Source organism: Ipomoea triloba, chromosome 1 (assembly GCF_003576645.1).
Source record: "Ipomoea triloba cultivar NCNSP0323 chromosome 1, ASM357664v1".
NCBI classification, from domain to species: Eukaryota; Viridiplantae; Streptophyta; class Magnoliopsida; order Solanales; family Convolvulaceae; genus Ipomoea; species Ipomoea triloba.
The window spans coordinates 22,293,136-22,320,010 of NC_044916.1; the positions used below are offsets into that span (position 1 = coordinate 22,293,136).

At 33.2% G+C, this 26,875-nt stretch overlaps 1 protein-coding gene across 2 annotated transcripts; it reads right to left on the minus strand.

Annotated features, from left to right (window-relative positions):
- Positions 1 to 1,883: 1,883 nt before the first annotated feature.
- LOC116021932 (type IV inositol polyphosphate 5-phosphatase 7-like) lies at positions 1,884 to 6,762 on the minus strand. 2 transcript variants are annotated; one of them, XM_031263563.1, is made up of 13 exons: positions 6,172 to 6,762; positions 5,940 to 6,027; positions 5,296 to 5,358; positions 5,118 to 5,202; positions 4,894 to 4,998; positions 3,995 to 4,799; positions 3,689 to 3,882; positions 3,375 to 3,483; positions 3,110 to 3,258; positions 2,732 to 2,987; positions 2,392 to 2,479; positions 2,177 to 2,305; positions 1,884 to 2,097 (listed from the first exon to the last, which is right to left on the minus strand). In XM_031263563.1, the coding sequence occupies exons 1-10, from the start codon at positions 6,202 to 6,204 to the stop codon at positions 2,765 to 2,767; spliced, it is 1,854 nt and encodes a 617-aa protein (XP_031119423.1). In that variant the 5' UTR covers positions 6,205 to 6,762; the 3' UTR covers positions 1,884 to 2,097; positions 2,177 to 2,305; positions 2,392 to 2,479; positions 2,732 to 2,764. The 2 variants fall into 2 exon arrangements, with proteins under 2 accessions (XP_031119423.1, XP_031118691.1); XM_031262831.1 differs by having other exon boundaries at positions 2,392 to 2,483.
- Positions 6,763 to 26,875: the final 20,113 nt, after the last annotated feature.

Genomic DNA, 26,875 nt, shown 5'->3' on the forward strand with positions numbered 1-26,875 from the left:
GGGGGGGGGGGGGGGGGGGGGGGGTATGTTGGTTGTGCAAGCTTTGCTTCATGAGAAAGTGAAAGAATTAAGATGCCTCAATCATCCTCCAGTAGCAATCATGAGAAGAGTTTGTTGAAGATATATAATCTATGAATATAAATGTGCAATCCATTTAGTAATTAGTATGAAGCGCATGATTTAATTTGGTCTCAGAGTTAATTTTATGTCAAAGGTCATACTCGATAAAAAAAAAGATATTATGATCCACGTGTTATTTGGAGCCCATCAAAAAGTAATCAGCTTGTACATGTGAGGGATGTGTTGTACATATAATATGTAAATATAAATGTGCAACCAACTTGGCTTACCTCAGCATGGTCTTATCACAAGGATGAAATGGTTTTGTCCAAATAAATATCAAAAGTGAAGTATTGTAGTATATTTCTACTTAGTTTTGTAGTGAGACAATTTTTTAAAAAATAAAAATTAGAAATGGAAAATATATATATACAATAAGAAATTAAAAAGATGATGTTATGTGCAATCATATTTACATACATGCATCACTTAATTTGACAAAATTTTATTGATTGGCATAAGTACTTTTAGCAAATTCCACCCATTGAATTATTGCCACAACAAGTAATAATTGCTCTCATTTAAGTGTAACCATCTATCATTTTGGATTTCAAAAATAATTAAAGTTAGGTTAAAATGTGACTTGAAATGTGAAGGGGAGACAAAAATTGAAGACAGTATTTCATAGTTCCTAGGTAAGATGTTGAAGGAAAAAAGTTGTCTCTCTAATCTTGGCCTTTCTAGAGGCATCTTCTTCACAGAAATGCTAGCTTCATCATATATTTTAAGTTAAATTTCTCTCCTATAGGCCCAGAGAGCTGTCTTACATTCAGGGAGCTTTACAATCAAATCAAATCAGTCATGTATGCTGCTGGAACCTCAAATTATTCAATGGACTAAAACAACCAAACTATGTGTATTACCTCAAGAGAAATTACCCATTAGTCTACTAATAGGTTAATTTTTTGGGGAGTTTGGAAAAGCAACTCTCTAAATGCTTATTGACAATGTTAAGGTTGGAGTGATTTGTTATCTCTTGTTTTAACTATTAAAATTTTCAACTTAAAGAGAATCAATGATTTTTTTCTAGAGTCTATAAGGTAAAGAAAAGAAAAATAAATTGGTCAAGTTGGTCACTCGGCTGTGCCCAATGATGCACGAAACGCACACTAGCATTGTTGTTTGTTTGTTTGTTTTTTTTTTTTTTTCTTTTTGAGTCCAATAAAAATCCAAAGCACTACTTTGATAAGAAAATCCCAACAAAAATGCATTGCTCTTAAAGGCATTCATCGAGTTCTTTGAGTTAAACAAGTTTAAATAGAATTGCAAATTACTAAAGATCTTGTGATCAAGTGACATAACTGTAGTTCTTTCAAATAAGAAGTCATAGGTTTGAAACCCCAGTGCAAACAATAACTCTTTGTGCTTCAATAGGTAGAGAAAGTATGTATAGACAACTAAATAAAGACCAATTAAAATTGTTGTAGATTTTTAGCTCACCAGTTTCTATTTTCCTGCATAATTAATTGAGTATGGGCAAGGAATTGTGTAAACTCCCTGGCATTATAACATGTAGTCTAATTAGATTTAGTGAGCATTAGTTTGCTTTTCATTGTTGGTTCAAAATATCAGTTTTTGAATCATGGGTTCTCACCAAATTTTACTTTACCTGCATAATCTGTAAAATGCCTTTAATTTTGGGCAGTCTGTTTTAACCTCAAAGTAAAAAAGTAAAGCAGACAACAGCATACATTGTGAGGGAACCAAGAAAATTACTTTTCAGTAAAATCATTGGCAATACCTCTGAGAGCAAAAGCTTACACTGTCAAGGCTGAAGAGCAGATTGCACTTTTTTCTTGAGAGGTTTTGTAATGAGTATACATCATCTTCTCACTTCATTCAAAAAACAAATATATATACTGAAAGAATCATTCTCTTAAGACTGTTTGACATTCTCTTCCTGTCAATGAATCACTATTCTACAAAGCACCTAAGTGGAAAAACTTTCATTTACTCACTTCACTTGCCAGTTGGTTCCTGCAAATTTGAACTTTTCTTTAGCAAACAGTCATTGCTAAGCCCTCGGGGGGTAGGAGGATTTACGGGAATAATTTACCTAATCGTGATGCAGGAATGACAACTGGTGCACGGTTGAATGGTGTCATAAGGGGGCGTTTTCGTAATTCACGTGGACGATTGGAGTTAGTTAAGATTGGTTAGCGATCAAAATCCGGAATGTCAACACCTGATTACGATTAAGAAAGACGATAATTTATAAAGAGAATGGAATGTGCAGCACACTCAAGAAAGTGATAAAGAGCAGAGACTAACCTTTTTTTGGTTAGTGGGCTAAAGAGAAGGTCCACATTGCCATTTGCCAGATAGGATTGAATTTTGTCAAAGAGATTCCTGCTTCTTTCTGTCTAGAACCAAAAAGGAACAAAGATGAGGACCGTGAGATCTTTCGCCCCGAATCAAGTTGTTAACTTGTGTTTTATCGGGAAGGGCTATTTCATAATAGTATCGGGAGTCGATTCATAACATAAAAAGTATAATTTTATGTAGGAAAATTATCGTTGGGAATCAATCGCCTTTCTTCTCCCTATTACAATAAAGATAATTGCTACTTCTTCGTGATGGGAATAAACAGGGTAAGTGATATAGAACGTACCAAAACTTTCAGTTTAATGTCCTCCATGTTCGCTCAAAAGAAGCAGAGTTCGGTATAGCCATGCGAGTATGGCAACAGCTCCTCCACCTCGATCTTTGCATTTGAACAACTCATGCTTTTCCTTAAATGACTCGGAACAGACTCAACTTCGGCGCAAAATACACTAGATACAGGACGATGATCTGAAAATCTAGATTCACCGCAGGCATATGATAATTGTTGTAAACCACTCCCGTACCACAAGATCCGGTCACACCTTTAGTCATAAAATAATTCATAGACCCAGTTAAAAAACAAACAAACCAATCATAGAAGATGCATAGAATCTCTCGATGAATTTTTTTTTTTGCAAATGAACCATATACAAAAAGAGATTACCATGCTGGTGTTCGTCTTTTCTCCTTTGGATGCATGTCATCACCTGAATATCTGTCTGAATTACGTGAATATTTGTACGTTGGCGGAAAGTATATTTTCCCTTCTTTCCATCCCACAAAAACCCGACCTCGCCTCTGTTCAATCCTTAGCTGCAAAGAAGGTCGCAGATCATGTCACTTGAATATAGTTTTTTTTTTTTAAAGGAAATCAAGCCGACATAGAACAAGATAATAGATGGGGAATCAAATTGTTTAAGAATAGATACCTGGTCATTCTCTAGCAAAGCTCTCCAATTTTGCATCTCAACAAGTGCTTTAGCAGACCGGTAAGGAAGTGCAATTCTATAATTCAGATCTCCAAGCCAAATAACTCGACTGAATGAAATGTGTAAAAACATTAGTTTCGTTAAAATTTTAAAAGTACAATCAATCAGTTTCATTTTGTTTCTTTCACGGGATATGCGTCTATAACTTTATTTATTGTGAAGTTTTCATCGGCTTCGATTAATTAACTGAAATAGGCATAAAGTAACATAATTGATAGTCAATTTTATGGAAGGTTAGTGAGCTACAGTCTTACTCGTGTTCAAGGATTGTGTATGGGGACTTTTCCCCGCACAAGTTATTAACCGATGGAAATCTTGTTTTCTTTAGGATCTCCATAACATCAGAATTCCTGCGAATCTCATCGCCCTCCTTCTGACCCGAGGTTAAGTGAGTGCACACAAAGCAAAAGCTTGTCTGGTGCAGCAACATACTGATAGAAATGGATCCCTGTGAAAGGCAAGCATCGTAATGCTCATTATGTCAGTCACTAGGATTTCGATGTAAATTACTTGGTAATACATACCAATGAGACAACAATTTTGTCAATCTAGAAAAATACCTTATTTCCGAGGTAACCCATCAATCCTCTGCCGACACAGGATACTTTCATATTCTTAACGTGTTCCTTCAGTTCACTCCGAACCCAAACAGTGAGAAAAATGCCAACCATTTGTTTGCTTGCCACTAAACAGTATCGTGTATTCCTGGGCATGCTATAGCACTCCTCCGTCGGTGTACATCCTCCATTCGCTAATGGTGAAACCGTGCTAGGAAAATCCCCGGGGCAAAATTCATCGTCCAATGAACCCCTTCTCGAAAAATCGCTAGGCCTCTGTCCCCATGAATAGTCGCTTGGCCTATGACCAGGGGAATAGTCGCTTGGCCTCTGTCCCCATGAGCAGTTGCTTGGCCGATGGCCGGATGTATAGTCACTTGGCCGATGACTTGATGAGCTGTCGCTTAGTCTATGACTTGATGAGCTGTAACTAGGCCTATGACCCCATCGGTTATTAGGGTCGAAATCACTATGCCTATTACCAAATATTACTCTGTCACAAACACTGTATCGTCGGTCTAGGCTTGGTTGCGGGATTGATGGATCGTTTTCCATTCTCCAGCAATGAGGTGTCTGAAATGACCGCCGAGGAAGGAAGGTCGACTTTTGTTTACTTGACCCTTCAAAATCAGCATTCCATTCGGCAATCGGATCTGGAACAGGAGAAGGCGTGTGGCAGCCACTACCTCCGCTTGTACCGGGAACATTATTGAGCGTCTTTTGGATCAGAGAGATCCACTTTTTGGCAGGGCCATTGTCTTCAGCCACCAGAATATTACCAGCGTTCAGTGGAACTATTTCTTGAAATCTGAGAGTGCAGAACAAAACAACGATTTAGTCACTTGTAGAAGAAGTCAAATATGAGAAAAGAATTTATCAGAATCAAAGCATAGAGCTCGTACCCGAGTACATAAATATCTGCACGAGGTGCAGAATGTAGCCAGTCATCAAGGTTTAAGTTACTAGAAGGAGATTTTCCACCCACATTCCATGTAGCTACAAAGATACTACGCCAATAAAAATAAAAAGTATATCAGGTTTTACGAGAAGGAATGAAAAACATTCACAAGTAATATCTAAGAAGGCAAAAAGTCTTGTATAGTAGAGTTCTATCATAGAGAACAACCTATACTTTTGTACATTTATGATCTTGGGGTGATCAAGATCAACTTTTCTTCGTCCTGGACATTCCATCTTACGGCCCGATTTTTCTGTATAATCAATCAAGTACACAAATACTGGAGTTAATTCAATCACTTACACCCTGTAACACATTAAATTTCACGAGTTTAAGTCTACTAAACCTGTTTTGCTCTTAACTGCCCATGGCTCCATCTCGGAAAATCCATTTCTCCAATTATTGCCACCTAAAATAAGGGGAAAACAATTTTGACGCTCAACTAACAATCAAAGAACGACGGTCATAATCCAGAATAACACGTTTTCATTTACCAGAATAGAAATCATTAAGAAACCATTCCCTCGTTCTTGCAATTTAAAAAGCTAAATAAGACTAAAGACCCAGAATTCTCTCTGGCTATAGACTGAATAACAATAACCTCAACCCAAAAAAAAAAAAGGAAAAAAGAAGTCATTTTTATGAGTTTTTTTTGCATTTTAAAATATTGGGAGTTTAGGACAAAACAAAACTTCCAGCAGCTCTGTATTATTCAATTATTTGCAGCCCCAGCTGGGTTTAAGTATCTAACTTGGATAGTGAAATACATATGCAAGACAAAATATGAGATTCTCCAACTTCAATCTCTCCCCACCCCCACCCCCACAACTACCCACCTACCGCTAATTTAGGGGAAAACAAAGAAAGCCTTCCATAGCTAAGATATTCATCAAACCCTTAAACTAAAGAAAAAGCAGATTTTCTAAAATAATAATAATAATAGTAATAGCAAGACAGAAATTAGGAATCAAAGTTAGAAGCTTTTCTCACCCCCATAAACAACTTCATCAGCATGAAATTCCTCAGTTCTGCCCTTGATATTGAACCACTTTCTGACCAATTTCTTTGACCAAAAAACCTTGAAAATAGTGGGAACACATAAGAAGTCAGCAAAACACACCCCTAATTGATCACCAAAGACAAAGAAAGAACACCAGGGTTCCATTTCCCAAGAAGATTAACGATCAAAGCAAGAAATTATAGTAAAAAAAAAAAAAAAAACCTTGCTTTTCTTGGAATTCTCATCTCTCATCATTTCCCTGATCCTTCATGCACCTCTATTCTTCTAAGCTTCCCCTCCCTCCTCTTCAAACAACCTTTGGAATTGGATTCCCCTTAAGACCATTCAAATTTCTGAAAGAAACCCCAACCAAATGTCTCCAAAGTTCCTAAACAGCTCCCCAATATGGCTCGCTCTTCTCCTGCGCTGCAATTTCTGAGAGAGAGAGAGAGGGAGAGAAAAAGGAAAAACCACAAATGGGTTCTCCTCGAATATGCTATGCTTACGAGAATTTCAACTTTGCAGACATTCTCCTTTCTGGGTATTCTGCATCCACCTTGAAACACCAAAAGATGGAGTCCCTTCTCCAAGAATTTTTCTACACTGTTGTTAGGGTCGATTTTCTTCTTTTTTTTTTTTCACTGTTCGCACAGTGACAACATTCTAACAGTGTTAGCCTATTAGGGAGTGAAAGAACAAAGGATTGGGAAGACAATGACTAGCGAATGAGACAACAAAAACGCTTTGTTAAGTTAAGCATTGGCCAGTCCGGAGAAAATGGGGCATAAGCACAAGGGCAACAGTGGAGGGGGCAAAGGCTGTTAGAGAGCGTTGCGTTTTGGTCCAATGGTTATATTGGAGTTGAACTCAAAATAAAATGTGAATGTGGGACAAGTATATGAAAATATTAGGAGAGTTAATTTCAATTTTGATTTCTAGATTATTATACTTTTTAATTTTAGCATTTAAATTTAAATTGATTAAATTTATCATCACTATACTAAAAATTAGGAAAAGTATTAAATTACGGTGTCATTTTCCTTTTTTATATATTGTCTATCCGAATTCATTAGTTAAGGATTTAGTAAAAAACACATGATTAATTTTATCATAAAATTTAAAATTTGTAATATTTATAAAACCGCTGCTTTTTTTTCTCTTTATTGTTCACCAATCCTTGACCATTGATCTATCTAAAGTGATAATTGGTATGTTTGATCCATTTAATAAGGTTCTTCTCAAAAATCATTAGTCATTAATGAACTCTGATGGACGATTAAGATCAGTTCTCAATTTTCACAAGATGACTTCTCATTTGATTATCTCTCGCGCACACACGTATATAGCGTAAAGTTAAGTGAAAACATTCCCTCTATAAAAAGTGTAGACACATCCCCATCTTATATCTTGAGAAATTAAAGGTTATAATTTTACCATTATTAGCCTTTCAAGTTTGTAATAATTATATGGAGTATAAAATTAACCATGTATTTTTCTTTTTACTAAAATCATTAACCATTGATCAACATTGATAGAAAGTGGAGATTAATCTTCACCTTTTACAGAAGCTTATCTCATTTGATTTTGTCTATATATATATATATAGGCATGATCACATGAAAACTAGTCTCCATGTGACAACCGTGGACTAATATAGACTATAGATTTTGCAAGATCAATGGCCAAATCTTGATCCCAAATTGTGGTTGATTTTCGAAATTTTAGGCGCACATGGACAACTTAATAACTAACTAAGGACAAATCAGTAAATTAGGAGCCTAATAATTACCCAAAAATACGTTGCACAACACACAACAATGGGTTACACAGCACAACACAACAAGTTGCACTATTAGACATGTATGCCCTAGGAGCAAACATTTATTATTTTGAGCATTGATTTCTGTTAAAAAAATAACATAAAATAACATTTTAAATGATTATTTTGTAGTACAAGTATATGTGAAATCTGATGGTACAAAATGATATTTGTACCAAGTATTTAATTCTAATTACTAATACAATTTTAACCAAACACCCCCGGCCCTTAGCATATTGTATAAGTTAAAATCAGATAGCATGGGCTGACATTACATTAAATGAAAATTTTTAACTAACATGAACATATAATTTTTTTTCCTTTCATTGTCATCATCTTTCTAATGGAAGAAGCTTTTACCGACTTCTAATTGTTTAATAACTTTTAATTTTTAATTGTTTGGCAACTTAATTAGAGAATAGTGAAACCCAATGGGTAGCTCAAGTGGCAAGCTCTATTTGTGGGGAAGAATTTCGGGAGAACTCGGGTTCAATTCCCACAAGTGACGATTTCTCTGGGCCAATTCCTGTGCCTCTCGGAGCGCGGTTGCGTGGGTGTACCTAGACCGTTAAACGGACAGAGAAAGACCCAGTGAACTTAAAAAAAAAAAAAAAAAACCTTCCATTTGCTATGGACCGGGGTGAAGACCTTTAAGTCCTCATCCATCCTTGTCATCGTCAATGAACAAATACCCAATATAAGGAAGGCCTACGTCCACGACGACTTTCATCCTCCGTCTTCTATGATTGTACAAAATGAGATTTTTTTTTTATTATTTATTTTTAGTTAAATAGATGAACTATTTGTTGCTTGTAATTTTTGGTAAAAATATATTAAATTCATTTTTTTAAGTTTAATTGGTTTATTTGAAACTTTTTAAAATTCAAGACTATAATTGTACTTTTTCTAAATAGGTTAATGATTTATTTAACCCATTTTTCTTTAAAATATATTATTGTTAATCATTATAGAATACTAAAAGTGAGACTAAAATGTGAAAATTTAAAGTGAGACATTTTAGTTGTGGAAGAATCAAACTTGACCTATTTTGAACTCAACCAAGAACAAAAAATTGTAAAAGCATAATAGGTAAGGCCCTGTTTGGTAAATGGCTATTAGCTGATTGGGTTGACTGATTGGGTTAAAAGGTATGATTAATTGATAATATTGGCTTATTGTATAAAGTTGTTTGATAGATTAGCTGATAGCTGTTTGGTATAATTTTTTTACTCAAAAAACTAATTGAAAAGGTTACTTTGAGTAGCCTTTTGAATTTTAGTATTTTGGAGTTACAAAAAGTTTATTAACTAAACAACTAATAGTGGTCAAATAAGGCAAAATTGGCTTATTATTTACCAAACAGGGCCAAGATCTTATTAGAATTTAATAATAAGTGGTTGCATTGAGGAAGTTAACAAATGGCTTGGAAAAAATTGGAGTATCTCTATTTAGTGGGTTTACTGGGAACAAAACAAAGTAGCTGATGCCCTGACTACTCTGGGAGTTGATATGAGCAGTGGGTGGAGAACCCTTGATATGTGTCGCCCTACGATTGAGAGGCGTGTCTTTGATGAGAGTGTTTGGGCTAATACAACCAGAAGTGTTAGGGAAAGTGGTTAGCCGTCATTTCCTCGGGATCTCCTCATGTTATGATCTAAAAAATAAGTGGTTGGATTTCAAAAATATTTTTTTTTAAATTTAAAATTATTGTACTTGATTTTTTTTAAGAGTGATAGAATTGTAATCAAATATGTAATGATTTCATATTTTTTTTAAAAAATTGATATGACATGAAAAATTTAACAAATTACATCGAGACAGAATTAGCATAATTTGACCTGAATAAAGTGGACATCTTTTACGTTGTTTAACTATGACTCTTGAATGAATCAGATGCCCAAAATTACAAATATTATTTCATCTGCTCACTTAAAATAGTGAATAGGACTTGTTTACATCAAATATATTATTCCGGATTGAAATTTGAATGCCATTAAGAGAAAATGAGCAGTTTAGTTGTCCACAGTACAATATTCATTTCAACAAATATCAATTTTGTCCTCATGCGATAAATTTTCTTTTATCGTATGTTTTTTTTTTCAAGATTTATATCATTGTAGGTAATTTCGTTTCTCTCATCCATTTTACCATTTCTTCAAGTGAAACCAAGATACACCACCCAATTCATACAATCATACGTCAACTAAAACTTGCTTACTTCAACTTTACAAAATTGGGAGAAAAGGGATCAAACTATCCATGAAAAAGGAAAAAAGAAATATAATGAATAAACGGTAATATAAAAGATAGACAACCAAACATGGAAAACTATGTAAGTATATATATATATATATATATATATATATATAGAATAAGGATCAAATGAGGACCTATAGTTAGGTGAGTACACTGTGGACTTACCTGATCCTTTGATTTAAATAATTCAATGGTTTTGATTAATTCTGTGCAATAGATTTAATTTTCCGCGCTCAGTTTGTGGTGCATTGTTACTCATTTCTTTGTGCTAGTTTGTTGTGCATTTGTTCTCAGTTTGTTGTGCATTCGGTCCCAATTTGTTGTGCATTCATAGTGTGATTGTTGTGCATCCCTCCCACTTTGTTGTGCAGTTGCATTAATAGCCGTTAGATTACTCCAAATGGATGATCTAGATTAGTCCACAAGGTCCTCACCTTGTAACACCCCAATTTTCACCTCTTGGATTTATTACAAAATCCCTAATAATACAATACATTGCGGAAGCATCAAACCAGCAGAAAACTGGGTGTTACCGCCACGCTTAGGTATCTCTCCTATACCCAAACGCCAAGGCTAAACTTACAACATCGAATAACCACGTCAATGTTCCAACTTAATACATATGGAAATAATTCTTCCAGGGTGTCTATTCTAGGATAGAGTAGTCTCCAACCTCGACTCCCATCCTATTCCGAGCTCATCGGCCACAGGGGCCCACGCTAGACCCACGCTAGTAAAGGACACAATATAGTGTAGTTAGCGCGNTGTAACACCCCAATTTTCACCACTTGGATTTATTACAAAATCCCTAATAATACAATACATTGCGGAAGCGTCTAACCAGCAGAAAACTGGGTGTTACCGCCACGCTTAGGTATCTCTCCTATACCCAAACGCCAAGGCTAAACTTACAACATCGAATAACCACGTCAATGTTCCAACTTAATACATATGGAAATAATTCTTCCAGGGTGTCTATTCTAGGATAGAGTAGTCTCCAACCTCGACTCCCATCCTATTCCGAGCTCATCGGCCACAGGGGCCCACGCTAGACCCACGCTAGTAAAGGACACAATATAGTGTAGTTAGCGCGACGGCTAAGTAAGGACATCCATTGTCACTCGAAAGTAAACAAAGGTTTTTTTTAAAAACAACAATTAATAATAAATAGGGTAAGAATAACGTTGCCCAACAGTCGCAGTCTACCTGCAATTATTCTGAACAACAAGCAATACCACATTATATAAGTAACTTCGGCACATAACACGGCCATTAATTCACACGTGAGAACACAACACCCATATTACTGTTCGATACACCCGACAGTTAGTTCTCACAACTCCACTCNCACTCAGCGAATAGACTTCGCTCTGCATCGGCACATAACACGGCCATTAATTCACACGTGAGAACACAACACCCATATTACTGTTCGATACACCCGACAGTTAGTTCTCACAACTCCACTCAGCAAATAGACTTCGCTCTGCAGTATGAATCAATCATACAAAATCTCACACATCACTCAGCGAATAGACTTCGCTCTGCAGTATGAATCAATCATACAAAATCTCACACATCACTCAGCGAATAGACTTCGCTCTGCAGTATGAATCAATATACAAAATCTCACACATCACTCAGCGAATAGACTTCGCTCTGCAGTATAGATTAATCATACAGACCCCTCACCATTCACTCAGCGAAGAAACTTCGCTCTGCAGTATAGATCAATCATACAAAATCTCACACATCACTGAGCGAATAGACTTCGCTCTGCAGTATGAATCAATCATACAAAATCTCACCATTCACTCAGCGAATAGACTTCGCTCTGCAGTATAGATTAATCATACAGACCCCTCACCATTCACTCAGCGAAGAAACTTCGCTCTGCAGTATAGATTAATCATACAGACTCCCTCACCATTCATTATTATCACACGACTCCATAACCATCACACTTGATCAAATATATTTCCCCAAAATACACACTTTGGTTAGTGTTAGTCTCGTTATGGAAATTCGAGTACAGGAGACACAATAATTTTCAAAACACAAGTACTTTCCAAGTTAATAATTATAATGCACAAAAATAATATTAGGGCCTTCAAAAATTCACCCGGATGCCCGTAGGCTTTCAAAACATCGCAACACCCAGGGTTTAAAACATCGAGGAAAAACCGGGTCAAAAACAAGTCGAAAACGACGCGGACTCGCGATTGGCCGCACCAGCGGACGCACGGCGGACNTAGTAATTATAATGCACAAAAATAATATTTGAGTCTTCAAAAATTCACCCGATTGCCCGTAGGCCTTCAAAACATCGCAATACTCGGGATTAAAAACATCGGGGAAAAGTTTGGTCAAAAACAAGTCGAAAACGAGTCCGCGTCGCGCGGACTCGCGATTGGCCGCACCAGCGGACGCACGGCGGACGCAGGCGTCCGAGCCGCGTTCGCTGGTTCGGCGTTTCTCGCCGAAACTGGACGCCCACGGACGCGCAGCGGACGCGCGTCCGTGCCCGCGTCCACCCAAATCTGCCAGAAATTTCAGTTGGCGCAGTCCGAAAAATTGAGCCGGTAAAAATAGTTCCCGAACTCGTTTTCACTTGAAATTTTTATGGTAGAACCCCAACTTATAGTACTTGATGTCCATAAAAAGTTTTGGTCATTTTGATCCACGAATAAACACAGAAAATTCCTTTTTTTCCCTCGGCAGTGTGCTGTCCAGAATTATTTTCTCTCTGGACCAGTTTTGGAGAAAAATTCGAAAACCATACTTATACTACTCCGATCATTATGAAATTTTATATGCGGGTTCTACACTTATAGAACTACATGTCTANTCCGAAAGATTGAGCCGGTAAAAATAGTTCCCGAACTCTTTTTCACTTGAAATTTTTATGGTAGAACCCCAACTTATAGTACTTGATGTCCATAAAAAGTTTTGGTCATTTTGATCCACGAATAAACACAGAAAATTCCCTTTTTGCCCTTGGCAGTGTGCTGTCCAGAATATTTTTCTCTCTGGACCAGTTTTGGAAAAAAATTCGAAAACCGTACTTATACTACTCCGATCATTATGAAATTTTATATGCGGGTTCTACACTTATAGAACTACATGCCTAAAAAAAATAGGATCAAAATACCTTACCAATTTTTCTCAATAAATCTCGGAAGCTACTGCCAGAATCTATCCTGATTTCTTTTCACTATTTTCACAAGTATAAGCCTATATGGGCATAAATTCAACATATACATGCATAAATTAGCTATGAACATGTATATAAAAATTACCAAAAATCCAAAGTGTAGTTTCTTAGGCTAACTTGTAGATCCACGAACTTAACACATAATTTCCACGTAAAAATTCCTAGTCATATAATTTACTAGCATTTGTTCACCTCCAAGTGATTGAACCGACTTAAGGGATTCCTTACCTTCATGGAAGATTTCAAAGCCGAGAAGTTGCTAGATCCTTTCTTTGAGTTCGAAGACCCTAAAAATATCACCACAATAACAATATTTTTCATGCACCAAACATTAACACTTAAGTTCTAGAGATGATTTAATCCAACAAAGTCTAAGGTCTTACCTACACTTAGTCTCTTGGGTTGGAAGAATGCTTAGGAGCTCTTTGATCACAATGGAAGACCAAACTAATTTTTCTTCTTCTTCCTAATGGTGTAGTTCGAAAATGGGGTGGGAGAGTGAGAGAGAGATGAGTGTGATTAGTGTAGATTTTGTCTTGAAGATCAAGTAACAAAGTGCAACACTCCCATGCCTCATTAATGCTAACATTAAATGATCCAATCTTGGCTAGATTTTGGTTGCCACTTGTCAATACCCTATGGAGTCCTTAAGAAGATCACAACTTATTTGGCCAGTTTATGGTTAAATCACATGAATGCTCGGAGGATTATAACTTAATTCGGGAAAATTCTAATACCAAAATTATCCTGAAAATAATCCCGTCGCAAATCACCAAAATTGGGAATTTTTCGGTATCTCGCGAAATATAGGTACAGAGTTCGTAACAATTTACCCCTTACAGTCCATTTAAAATTTTCTTGAACTAACTAGAAGTTCAGGCTTAATCGTATGATACTTAATAATCCAATTGCTAGGAAAATTCGAACTGAATCTATATCCTTAAAAATTTCTCGGTTCGTGACCGGTACGTAGTTCGCAGCTTATCGATAACTAATCTTACTTATAAAAATCCTTCTGAAGTACCGAGAGATCATCTCATAAATATTATAGCCTAAAAAATATTTTTCAAACCCTAACTTTGTCGGAAAACCGAGGGGTTACACACCTAATGATAGATCCTCACCTGATCCGAAACCGTGTATGCATATATATATATATATATATATATATATATATATATATATATATATATATATATATATATAGGGTAGGTTAAAATGAGATAAGTTGTTTAGGTAATATTTTGAGATCAGATCTTGTGTTGTAATATTTTTTAATGGTCTAGATTGATTGACACACACACTCCGTTCGCACACATTTAATCACCGTTCATACACACTTCAACTTGAAATCTTAATCAATCTAGACCATTAAAAAATTTTGAGATCAAATCTTGTACATCAATCTAAAAAATTTTAATGGTCTAGATTGTTTGACACACTCACTCTGTTCGCACACATTTAATCACCGTTCGCACATATTTAATCGCAGTTTGCACACATTTAAATACCGTTTGCACACATTTTATCACTGTACGCACACATTTCAACTTAGAATCTTAATCAATCTAGACCATTAAATTATTACATGGATACACAAGATCTGATCTCACGATCTTACCTAAACAAGTGATCTCATATGATCCTAACTATATATATATATATATATATATATATATATATATATATATATATATACTTGCGTTCAAATGAGAATAATACCTTAGGTGAGAACGTGCGAAGCGCATGAATGCACACAAACTACTCCAGGGTCTCTATATAATTAGGCATGCCTAGAGTACTACGTTTTGTGCATTCATGCCGTAGTTCATAACTGCCTTTTTCGGTGCAGTTGTGCGATTGCTCTAGGTGCATAATTTTTCTTTTTAAGGTGCGTGATTTTCCTTTATAAAGTGCGTTGTTTGTATGTTTAAGGTGCGTCATTGTTGAAACTTAAGGTGAGTGAACATAAAGCATAAGGTGCATGGTTTTCCTTTTTAAGGTTCCTAATTTGTATGCTTAAGGTGCGTGAGTTGTTGAAAATTAATGTGCACCATTTTAAAACCTTAGGTGCGTGGTTTGTGTTCTTAAGGTGCGTCAACCTAAAGCTTTAGGTACGTGTGTTTTGTATTTTAAAGGTGCTTTGTTTGTATGCTTAAGTGCATGTTTGTATACTTAAGGTGCACCATTGTAATGCTTAGGGTGCGTAACCGCACAACCGCACGGGAACCCTTTCGTATATATATATAGGCCGTATCAGATGCAAACAGCGTCCCACGTGCGGCTATGTGGCCTGATCTGCACCATCAGATTCCATGATCTAAAGCTTCATATTAATCCAAACAATACAGGCGTTTGGTCTTTAGTTACGCGAACGAGAAGGATAGTGTTGACAATTCACTATAATTTCAAAACCAGATCAAACGACGACGGAGGCTTGAAGTTGACGAGCACTGAGCAACGAACACCAGACGAGCGTAGAAGAACTCCATCACCAGCAACGAGCGCTCCGTTCCGAACAAAACGCACAGGTCGACTCCAACAGAGGAACGAGAATGGAGTAATTCGCAATAGTCTGTGCATTATCAACAATAATCTGGTTCATATTTGAGATAATATTGGTGTAATTCGCAATAGTATATGTATTTGGTGTGTGGTGGTTAAGTGGTGTGTTTTAATATGAGAATTGGTGCATTTTGTAACGTATAATGGTGTGTTTTAATTTTGTTGGTACATTTGAATTGAGTGGTGTATTTCGGTATGGTGGGAATGATGTGTTTTAATTTGTCCAGTGGTGCATTTTATAACGTAGAATGGTATGTTTTAATACACATGGTGGTGAATTTTTAAAAGAGTAGTTGCATTTGGTGTGTGGTGAATAAGTGGTGTGTTTTAATCTGAGAACTGGTGCATTTTATAACGTAGACTAGTGTGTTTTAATACACATGGTGGTGAATTTTACGAGAGTAGTTGCATTTGGTGTGTTTTAATCTGAGAGCTGGTGCATTTTACAACGTAGAATGGCGTGTTTTAATACGTTTGTTGGTGTATTTGAATTGACTAGGTGTATTTGGGTATGGTGGGAAATGGTGTGTTTTAATTTGTCCAGTGGTGCATTTTAATACAAATGTTGGTGAGCTTTACGAGAGTAGTTGCATTTGGTGTGTGGTGGTTAAGTGGTGTGTTTTAATCTAAGAACTGGTGCATTTTAGTACGTTGAATGGTGTGTTTTAATAATACGTTTGTTGGTGCATTCTGTACCCTAACATTACCTTCCCCACTTACAATTACCATAAAGCCCCCACTTAAGTTACGCGAATTAAACTTCATAAACCCTAATATATAACCTCCACTGTCAGATCACCTCAATCCAGCGGCATGTTGGGCCACACGACCGCACCTACTGTGCAGACTGCATTTGATTTAAATTATATGTGTGTGTGTGTGTGTTCAAATGCGGATGACATGCTCAAGTGAAACATGTGGTGAGATAAGAGCCATCAATCTTGCCTAAATCAACGTTCAGGATTAACAAGTTTTTTTAAAAAAAAAAAAAAAAAAAAAGATGCGGTGGCAATTTGGTCATTTTTCATATGGGTCGAACTTAAGGTGCGTCGTGTTCCTTCTTTAGGTGCGTGGTTTCTATGCTTAAGATTCGTCACTTATGCAGTTGAGAACTTAAGGTGCGTAAGTTTTGTGCTTAAAGTGCATGGTTTTTATTCTTAATGTGTGTGGTTTCTTTGCTTAAGGTGCGTCAGTTATTCAGTTGAGAATTTAAGGTGCCTTTTTTTTTGTTGAAACTTAGGTGCGTTGGTCTAAAGCTTTAGGTGCATGGTTTTCTTCCTTAAGGTGCGTCTTTGTATCAATTAAGGTACGCCATTTTTTATAAACTGAAGGTTCGTGATGTTAAGACTTAAGGTGCGCTATTTTAACACTTAAGGTGCGTCTTTCTAACACTTAAGGTGCGTCATTTTTAGCTTGTGCTTCTTCTTTCCAGATGCGCGTTTTTTTAAATTTTTATTTGAGCCGTTGATCTATATTTGATCAATGGCTTAGATCTAACTGCATGCTTGCACTTGGGACGTCCTCAATGCCTGATCTCGACCTTTTATATATATATATATATATATATATATATAAAGGATATATTTACAAATATTTTTTCTAAATATGCATAATTACTAATTATTTTATAATTAAAAATATTATACTAGTCACTAATAAATGTAGGTTAATAGTAAATCAATTTGAAGTAAAAATTAAATACAATGTCCAAATTTTGAAATATTTTTAAATTTAGACAATTAAACATTCTAATTGTTTATATTTTTATTAACATTTGGAAAATGCATGGTCAAATAGGCATTTGAACTTTATTTGAAAGTACAATTAGACCCCTGAATTTTAAAAAGTGTAATTATACACTCAAACTTATCACGTGTTTGAGTTATAGAATCTACTAATGTATTCCCTCGCACGCATGGACCGTCGTGGCTTGGACTGTTTTCCCTGCAGCCTCTGTGTTGCCAAATTTTGGGTCTCTCCCTAACCTTCTCGTGCATGCTATGTAAATAAATCCTTCAACATTGCCACTATTTTTGCACTTTTTTTTGTGTGTTGTTGTTGTTTTATTCACTTCAATTCAACAAGAATTATATGAGGAATACAAAAACAAAATATCAAGAAATTTGAATCACACCAGAAACAGCCAGAAATGTGACCAATTTTCTGGAAGTAATTGCTAATGAATTTTGAGAAACTTTTTTTTTTCCAGATATCAAGTTCAACAAGAGTACAATGGGCACAAAAATATTCAAGAGTAAAACAAGGTACAAAATTATTTTTTCTGATTTTACAAATTTAATTGAGCAAAATTATGAATTTTCGGCATATTGCATTTTTTCTACTCAAAATAAAGTTTTGAGATAGATTGCGACCTCTTGGAGCGTGAGAGCAACCTAGGCTATGATACCAAAATTTGATGTGATCCATGGTCTTCTTTTCATTGTTGTCAACTTTAAAGGGTTGCAGCAGCTAGCCCAACTCGTTATGCAATTCTCGAATGAAGGATTGAACAAGGTGTTGGTGATAATAAAAGTGAGTGCTTTGGCTCAATTTAGGAAAGTTCAATGGAGCAATTTCTTTTTAATTTTTTATATATTTTTTGTAGTTTTTGATATAGCTTTGGGCACACATGATTGTTAGTGATACGAAGAAGTTTTTTAAACGCCACAAAGGGAAACCTCTGATAAGTTAGAAAAACTGTAAAGAACTCAAGAAAGAGAGCAATCTTGTTGTCATAAAAAATAAATGTAATCTGATTAATTAATCAAAAAGTTATATTGTTTATACCAATTATAGCAATAAGCCAAGCAATAAGCTTAACAAACTGCAAAAGACTAGAAAGAAAAAAAAAAACTAGGGAAAATAGGAAATAGAATATTGAATAATGCTAGTCTAATTAAAATAGAGGAGTCTCGTCAAAGACCTTGGCCCTGTTTGGTAAATGGATGTTCGCTGATTTGGTTGGCTGTTTGGGTTAGAAGATATGATTTGTTGATAATATTAGCTGATTGTAGAAAGTTGTTTGATAAATTAGCTGTTAGCTGATAGCTTGTTTGGCATAATTTCTTTTCTCAAAAAGCTAATTGAAAAGGCTGCTTTGAGTAGCCTTTTGAATTTTAGCATTTTGGAGTTGCAAAAAGCTTATTAACCAAACAACTAATAGTGGTCAAATAAGTCAAAATTGGCTGATAGGCTGATTATTTACCAAACAGGACCCTTGTGGTCAAGCAGCATAACTGTGGCCCTTCTCAACTTTAGAGAGTCCTCTTTATGGCCATATAGGACTTGAGACGCGCAATTAAGCCAATTAACGTGCATGGGCCTTCAAACATCAGTGCACCAACATCTCAGCAACCTTGGTAAATTGAAATTCAAAATCTAATTGCAACCTAGCCCCTTATTGATGTTGGTGATGACAGTATGACACAAAAACATGATATTTTAATCTAAGTTGTCCTCCAAATGAAATTTCAACTAAATTGACCATATGGGCATTATCTTCATCAAATTGTATAGCTTTAAATTGACTTGTATATATGGGGCATCTTGCAACCTCCTAGCTCTAGCTCATCATGTCATAAGACCATCCAACACGTACGTGTAGTGGATCTCCCATGTGACCACTGCTACTGTCCTCATCATATATTTGAATCTTTTCAAACATATCTTAAGAGTAAGAATCTAAACATAATTATGTCTTGATACACTTTAGATAATATTGATATTATTTAATTTGTTTAATTATATAATATCAAGTTTAATTATATAATATCAAAAGAGTTTAAACATATTAAAACTCTTCTCATCCTATCACTATAAATATGATCTTTCATTTGCAGAGAAGACACCACACCTTGGAGATCTTATTAATTAAGTGATCACTATAAACTCCTTTTAAATTTTCTTGGAAGATGTTTAAAGTTTTGCCTTGAGCATTTACATTCGATCTTTCCATGGAGATCAAATGCATATATCTGGCCCTTTCATGGAGACCAATCTCATATATCTCATCCTTTCAACAAGACAAAGCTGGTTGATCTAACCCCTTATTAAAGATCAAGGCATTCCATATCCGAATGCTATATACCCTTTACTGAGGAATAAGCCATTTGAGTCCAAAGGCACTTCAGACAGCCAATTAAAGAATCATAGGATTATCCAAAGAATTTGTACTCGCACGGATAGTCATTAACTCAATACTCAATTTTAAATTTTAAGATAAATTCAATGTTTGCGTTTACAATACTAATTAATGTTTTCTATTTTAAAAAAAAAAAATTTATCTTCACCAATATCTCACGTAAACACATTTCCATTTTTTTAAAAAAAAATTTGCATTGAAAGCCTATTTCTAAATTTTTTTATTTGAGTTGATTTCTTTTTTAAAGTGGGTGCGAAATGGGTTTTCAAAATGTTAATTAATTAGGAAACAATACAGCTTTTGATTAATTAGAAAAAGACAAATATTTTCAAAAAAAAAATCGGAGATAAGACGTTATCAAAATGGAAAACTACTCTCAAAAAGTTTCTATGCAACATAGAGATCAAATAAACTCTCAATTATTTTTTTTTAAAAATCAATTTAAAAAAAAAAATGATGCAAGACCTGAAGACCTCAATGAATCCTAATTTAATTTGCCGCCATAGTCATCAAAGTTTCCGAGCTGAGGGAGGGGCACATGCTAAAATATCACTAAAACTAAACTAATAAGTAAAAGAGTTAATTCTAGTTTTGATTGTTTAATTATATTCTTCATTTTAGTCTAGCCTTCAGTTAAGAATTGATCAAATTTATTCTTAACTATATATTGAATTGTATCACTTTTAGACTTTTAGCTGTCCATTAGAATTCAAAAGTAAAAACGACAGATTTTAAAATTAAAAAGAACAAGTTCTTAATGGCTATTGTTTATCAGTCGGTCCAAAATGCATAAAATACATTATTTTAACTCATAAAATGCATTATTCTAACACATAAATTACATTATTCTAATTCATAAAATACATTATCTTACCCCACAAATTTCATTATTCTAACACATAAATACATTATTCCAACACTTAAAGTACATTATCTTATCCCAAAATGTTCATTATTCTAACACGAGAGCAGAGCAAGGAATTTTTTTAACATCAAAACAACTTTTTTTTTTTTACCGTGGTCCACACAATAATTTGCCAATATTTATACTGTGGGGTTAAGGTTTACCTTGCAAGATAACTATAGTCTAAAAAATTTATCTCCTTAATTTTTTTCCTCTTTTATTTTTTTTTGTACAAATAAAATTAATGTATAAAAATATATTATTAAAAAATTCTAAATGAGAGCTTTTAAATAACACCATTTTGATTTTTTGCCAATGTTTTAAAATAAATTTATAGGTACATAAATTCACTATGTAGCTAGACACATAACTTTATTATTGTAGGTACATAAATTTACTATTGTATGTTCATAAAATCACTACCGTAAGTTCTTCACAAATTATTAAAATGGTATATTGAAAAACATATCAATATATGTTTCATTTAAAATATTTCAACGAGATTTTATTTATATGTTGATTTTATTTATACAAAAATAAATAGAGAATAATGTATTTAAGTGTTAATTGGTTAAATAGGGAAATTTGTATGAACTTATTTTTATGTACCTGAATTGTTTATGTAATTATTGTATTATTTTTAGGAAAATGCTTAACTCCTTTACTTTTATCCAAACTCTCGTGCCCTCTCGGGGGCACGAGAGCTGGCCCAATCATCTCTTGCAGAAATCAAACCCGGATTCTTTCAGAATTCTTCCCCACAAAGAGAGCTCACTTGTCACTTAAGCTACTCATTGAGTTACTTTCAATTTTTTATTTGTACCTTTTTCACACGTTTTCTTAGTTTCTCTGATCTGTTTCATGTTTCCGTACAACCAAGGTTGTGTACTTGTATATTTAAGTTTGACTTAGTAGAAATGTAAATGGGTAACAAAAAAACTTCTTTAACTACAGTTGAACGAAATTACTAAAATTTAATCTTGCCAAGTTGGACATGATAGAACAAAAATTAACAGCATCAATTTGATATTTTTACCTACATGTATCCCCTTGCATGCAAGGCGAATCCTGAAAATTATGCGAGTAGAGATGTAGATGCTTTTAGAAATATCAATGAAAAAATATCACACACATATAATATGGTTAAAATATAAAATACATTATAAATTATAATACAATATTTATGATAGACTACATAATAGTTAGAGGCGAAGTCAAACCTATACTTGAGTAGGGTCGTATGGTAAATTTTAAAACACTTCGAAATGTTATAAAAATATTTATGCCAAATATAAAACATAATCAATTAGATAAAATAGTCTGAATATAAAAGACATTATATTCATAAATATTTTAATTTTAATTTTCTTTTAAATAGATCAACTTAAAATATTTCTAAATTAATTCGAATACCATGAAGTATAATATAAACATGTGGACTACATTAACTAAATGATGTTAAAAAAACATTTAATCTATTGAAGGGTTGGAAGATCTAAAATAAAGAAAAGAAGCTAAAATATACACAAAATATTGTTAGTGAGATTCAATTTCATGCCATTTCATGTCAAATATAATGTGATAATCAACTGAGCTACTTAATTTTTTTATTAATTTTGTACATAAATATTGATTTAATATACTATTTTATCACTAATGTATACACACACATATAAGGGGGTGGAGGGTAAGTGGGGGCAGTTGCCCCCACTATCTCCATTATTGTAGCTCCGTCCATGCATGCATGAAGTCTTTTAGAGAATGACGATTGCCATTTTCAATTATTTTATCATAAACTACAAATTCTAAATTTAATCATCTATGAATTTCTTTAAAAATTAATACCTAACAGACTGGATGAACTTATTCTTCCCAATTAAATTCTTCAAAAGTTTTGTCTAGAATATTATTTCCCACTATTTAAAATGTTACAGAAATTTCTTGTAAATATGTAACGACATATATAGCATTGGTACTATTGAATGATATAATAATAATAATTTTGTGAGGTACTAAATTGTGAATATGTGAAGTACGAAATTAGAAGTATGCTTTGGCAAGTGATCGGATTGAGAACCCAATGACTGGTGATGGATAAAGTTGGCAATTAAAGTATTTAAGCGGCTAAATTATATATTAATAATATTTAATCATGGCGAACGTTTGTTTCTTCACTCTGGAATGTTCTTTTGGCTTTTTTTTTTTTTTTTTTCCTTTTACTTTTCATCCCAAAACCCAAGACTGACCAGCCCAACATGATTAGGATAGTGGGCCGAGCAGGTAGTAGTTCAGTTGGTATAGAGTGGAACATGGTCCACACAATGTTATATTGGCCAATCAGCAAATGTTACGTGGATTACATATCATTTTGATATTAAAAATAATTTCTTGATTAATGTGTGCGTTAGAATAATGAATATTTTAGAATAAGATAATGTATTTTATAAATCAGAATAATGTACTTTATGTATTAGAATAATGTATTTTACGTATAAGAATAATGTATTTTATGATTTACAATAATGTATACTGTACTTTATGTGTTAGAATAACGAAATTTCTAAAATAAAGTAATGTATTTTATAAGTTAGAATAATGTACTTTATGTGTTAAATAATGTATTTTATGAGTATTGTTTTTATATGTTTTTGGACAGTGATGTGGATCATAATGATTGATGTTGTATGAACTATGGTGTCAAATGAAACTATAGTCAAATTAAAATAATATTTTAATATTGTTATAATAAAACTAGTGTGTGTGAAAAATAAAACTAAAAAACCAAGCTCATTCAACAACGTAAATTGTTAAATGAAACTGTAGTTTAATTAAAATGATACGAGAATTTTATTGTTGCTATAATGAAACTATTGTGTGTGAAAAATGAAACTAAAATTCAGAGTCATACAATAATATATATTGTCAAGTGAACTTGAAGTGTAATTAAAATAATATTTTAGCATTGCTATAATTAATTAAACTAGTGTCTAGTGTGTATAGAAAATAAAACTAAAAAATAGAGTTCATACAATAATGTATATTATAAAATGAAACTGTAATAGAATTAAAATAATATTTTAGAATTTTTATAATAAAAGTATTGCATGAGGAAAATGAAACTAAAAAATAGATAAATATTGTCAAATAAAAATGTAATTAGAACGATACATACTTTATGATCCACGCTGCTACATGGACCATGGTTCACAGTAAAATTTGTTGTAGTAGTTTTGGACTTTTGGTCTGAATGAGGGCATAAGAGTAATATTACATGTACTTCATCCGTTCCATTTTATGTGTCGAGTTTGATTAACGAGATTTGATTGAATTTATTTACAATTTAATTTTTTATAATATTAATTTTAGAATTAATATGTAAAATTTATGTATTTAAAAATTATATTAAAAGTAATATTAAACACAAAGTATACTGTTTTCAAGGAAAAAAAAAACACAAAAAAATACACATAGTTTTGGGGTTGAAAACGACGTGGATAAGTGCTCAAAGGATTTGCACGGGTCATCATCAAAAGTGCAAGAATGTAGAGAATAGATAGACTTGGACATCCCGTCTTTACCACCTGCTCTAACAATCATAATGTTAACTAAAGCAGTTGAAGAAAGAAAGATTGCGCCAAGAAAGATAAAGGGGAATGCATCTTTAAAAGAATATCAAAATTATCTAGTAATAATCCTGAATTACTAGTTACTACTATAATTATATCGTAAATCCTGATCCATATTACGAAATGAATTACCAATACAAAATTATTTTTAATGTACTACAACTCTACAAGTATGTAATTAAGTATAAATAAATAGGTATAAACATATATATATATATATATATATATATATATATATATATATATATATATATATTACATTGTAATAGAGTTAATAGTACTAAAAAAATATAAATAAATATGCAATATATGGAATACTAAAAACGAATATGTATGTCAGTGATCCACATTATAATGTGAACCAAGCCCGTTCATATCATTTTATAGGGGCATAGTATAAAAAATGGGCCCCATATAAAATTAATTTATATATGCGTAAGGAAAAAAAAACTAATGACAAATAACTTGAAATAAGAATTACAAGTTTTTAACAAATTTGCATACACAATAATAATAATGAAAACAACTCTAGATGCTTTCGTTAGTTATGAATGAATTTTTCTTTGTTGGCTTAAAAAATACTAAATATTCAATATTTGCATATGTGTCTTCATAAATAAAGAATTACAATTAATAAAAATGAATAAACAATTTAAAACCAAATAAGTTATAGACAATCACATTGTTATTATAATAAAATAATAAAGCAATTATTAATAATAATTATAAAACACAACTTACAAATAAGAGTAGAGCATGAAATCTGAATTACTTGGAGCAATAAATCAAAATACTTTAAAACGTGATAAATGATATTTATAACATTGGATAAAATAGTTTGAATAAAAAACACATTATAAATCACGCATATTCTATATTGATATCATATTTATAAATAATTTTCTTTTAGTAAGATCAATTTCAATTTTTTTTAGATTAATATGAATACAATGAGTCAATGATACATAATAGAACTTCTAAACTACATTGACTCGATAATTCATAAAAAAAAAAAAAACTATCTTTTAAAATTATTTCATAACTAATTCACAAAATATATTACATATACATAAATCATTATAAAGTTCACAAAATAACACATGTTCTAAATATTAATGAATTACTCGAATAGAAATATATTCAAACTTCTATATGAATCACAAATCAATCTATACTATAAATATCATATAAAAATATAAAATAATCACATAGTTACAACTCAAAAAATACAATTAGAAATAGAAATAAATTCCATATGTTATAATTTGAATACTATATAATATTTTTAAATTCATTTTCTAAAGAGTAGGGAGGGAAAATTAAATTTCATAAGTTATAATTTAATTTTAATACTATGTACTATATAATATCTCTAAACTCGTGGGAGGAAAAATTGAAAGTATCCATGGGAGTTCAAATTAGTATATATATCTCTAAATTCGTGGGAGGAAAAATTTAAAATATCCATGGGAGTTCAAAAATTTAACCCCAAGTCTAAAAACAAACATATGTAACCATGAGGGTTTAACCCCAAGACCTCAACAATGTCTGCTATAAGTCCTACCAACTAAGCTAAATCAAATTTACTTTACTTGAATGTATATTAAATACTTATGCCTAAACCTTTATAGTATATGTATATAAAAGGTTGTGGACTAGGGTGGGCCCCTTTCAAGCGTGGGCCCTGGGCAAGGGCCCAGCCCGCCCTTGCCCAGGGACGAGCCTAATGTGAACTATAATCCATGATCGATATAACAGTTTTTTCTATTATGTATAGGTCAATGTATGATACTATGACACAAAAATAATATTGATGGAGTAATTGAATGAATGACCATCCATTAGTGATTTGGATGAGATGACTTCAACTCATTGAAATCATCCTTTATTATAACTTGGGCTGAATGAACCTCAACCCATTGAGGTCCCCTTATGATTGACAAATTATTGTGGGGAACACGCTATAAAAACGTCGTTGAATTTCATGAGTTAGAATAATGTATATTATGTGTTAGAATAATGAAATTTATGTGGTAAGATAATGTACATTGTGTATTAGAATAATGTAAATTATGAGTTAGATTAATAATGAAACTTCTGGTTTTCAAAAAAAAAATAATAAAACTTCTGGGTAAAATATGTATATTATGTATAGGGCAGTCAAAACGGACCGGCCCGCCCCGTCACGGGCCTAATTTTTGGCGGGCTTAGCGGGCCAGGCCCATTAGGCCCGCGTGCCAGGGTTCGTGGCCCTCACGGGCTTTTTTATTTATTTTTTTTATTTTTTTATATACACTTCAAAGTTAAAAAATTTAAACAAAGCCTACAAATACTAGGATTGCTAATTTCCAATCCACCTTTAAAGTTCAACTTTCAAAGTTTTTAAATTGAAAAAACTAAA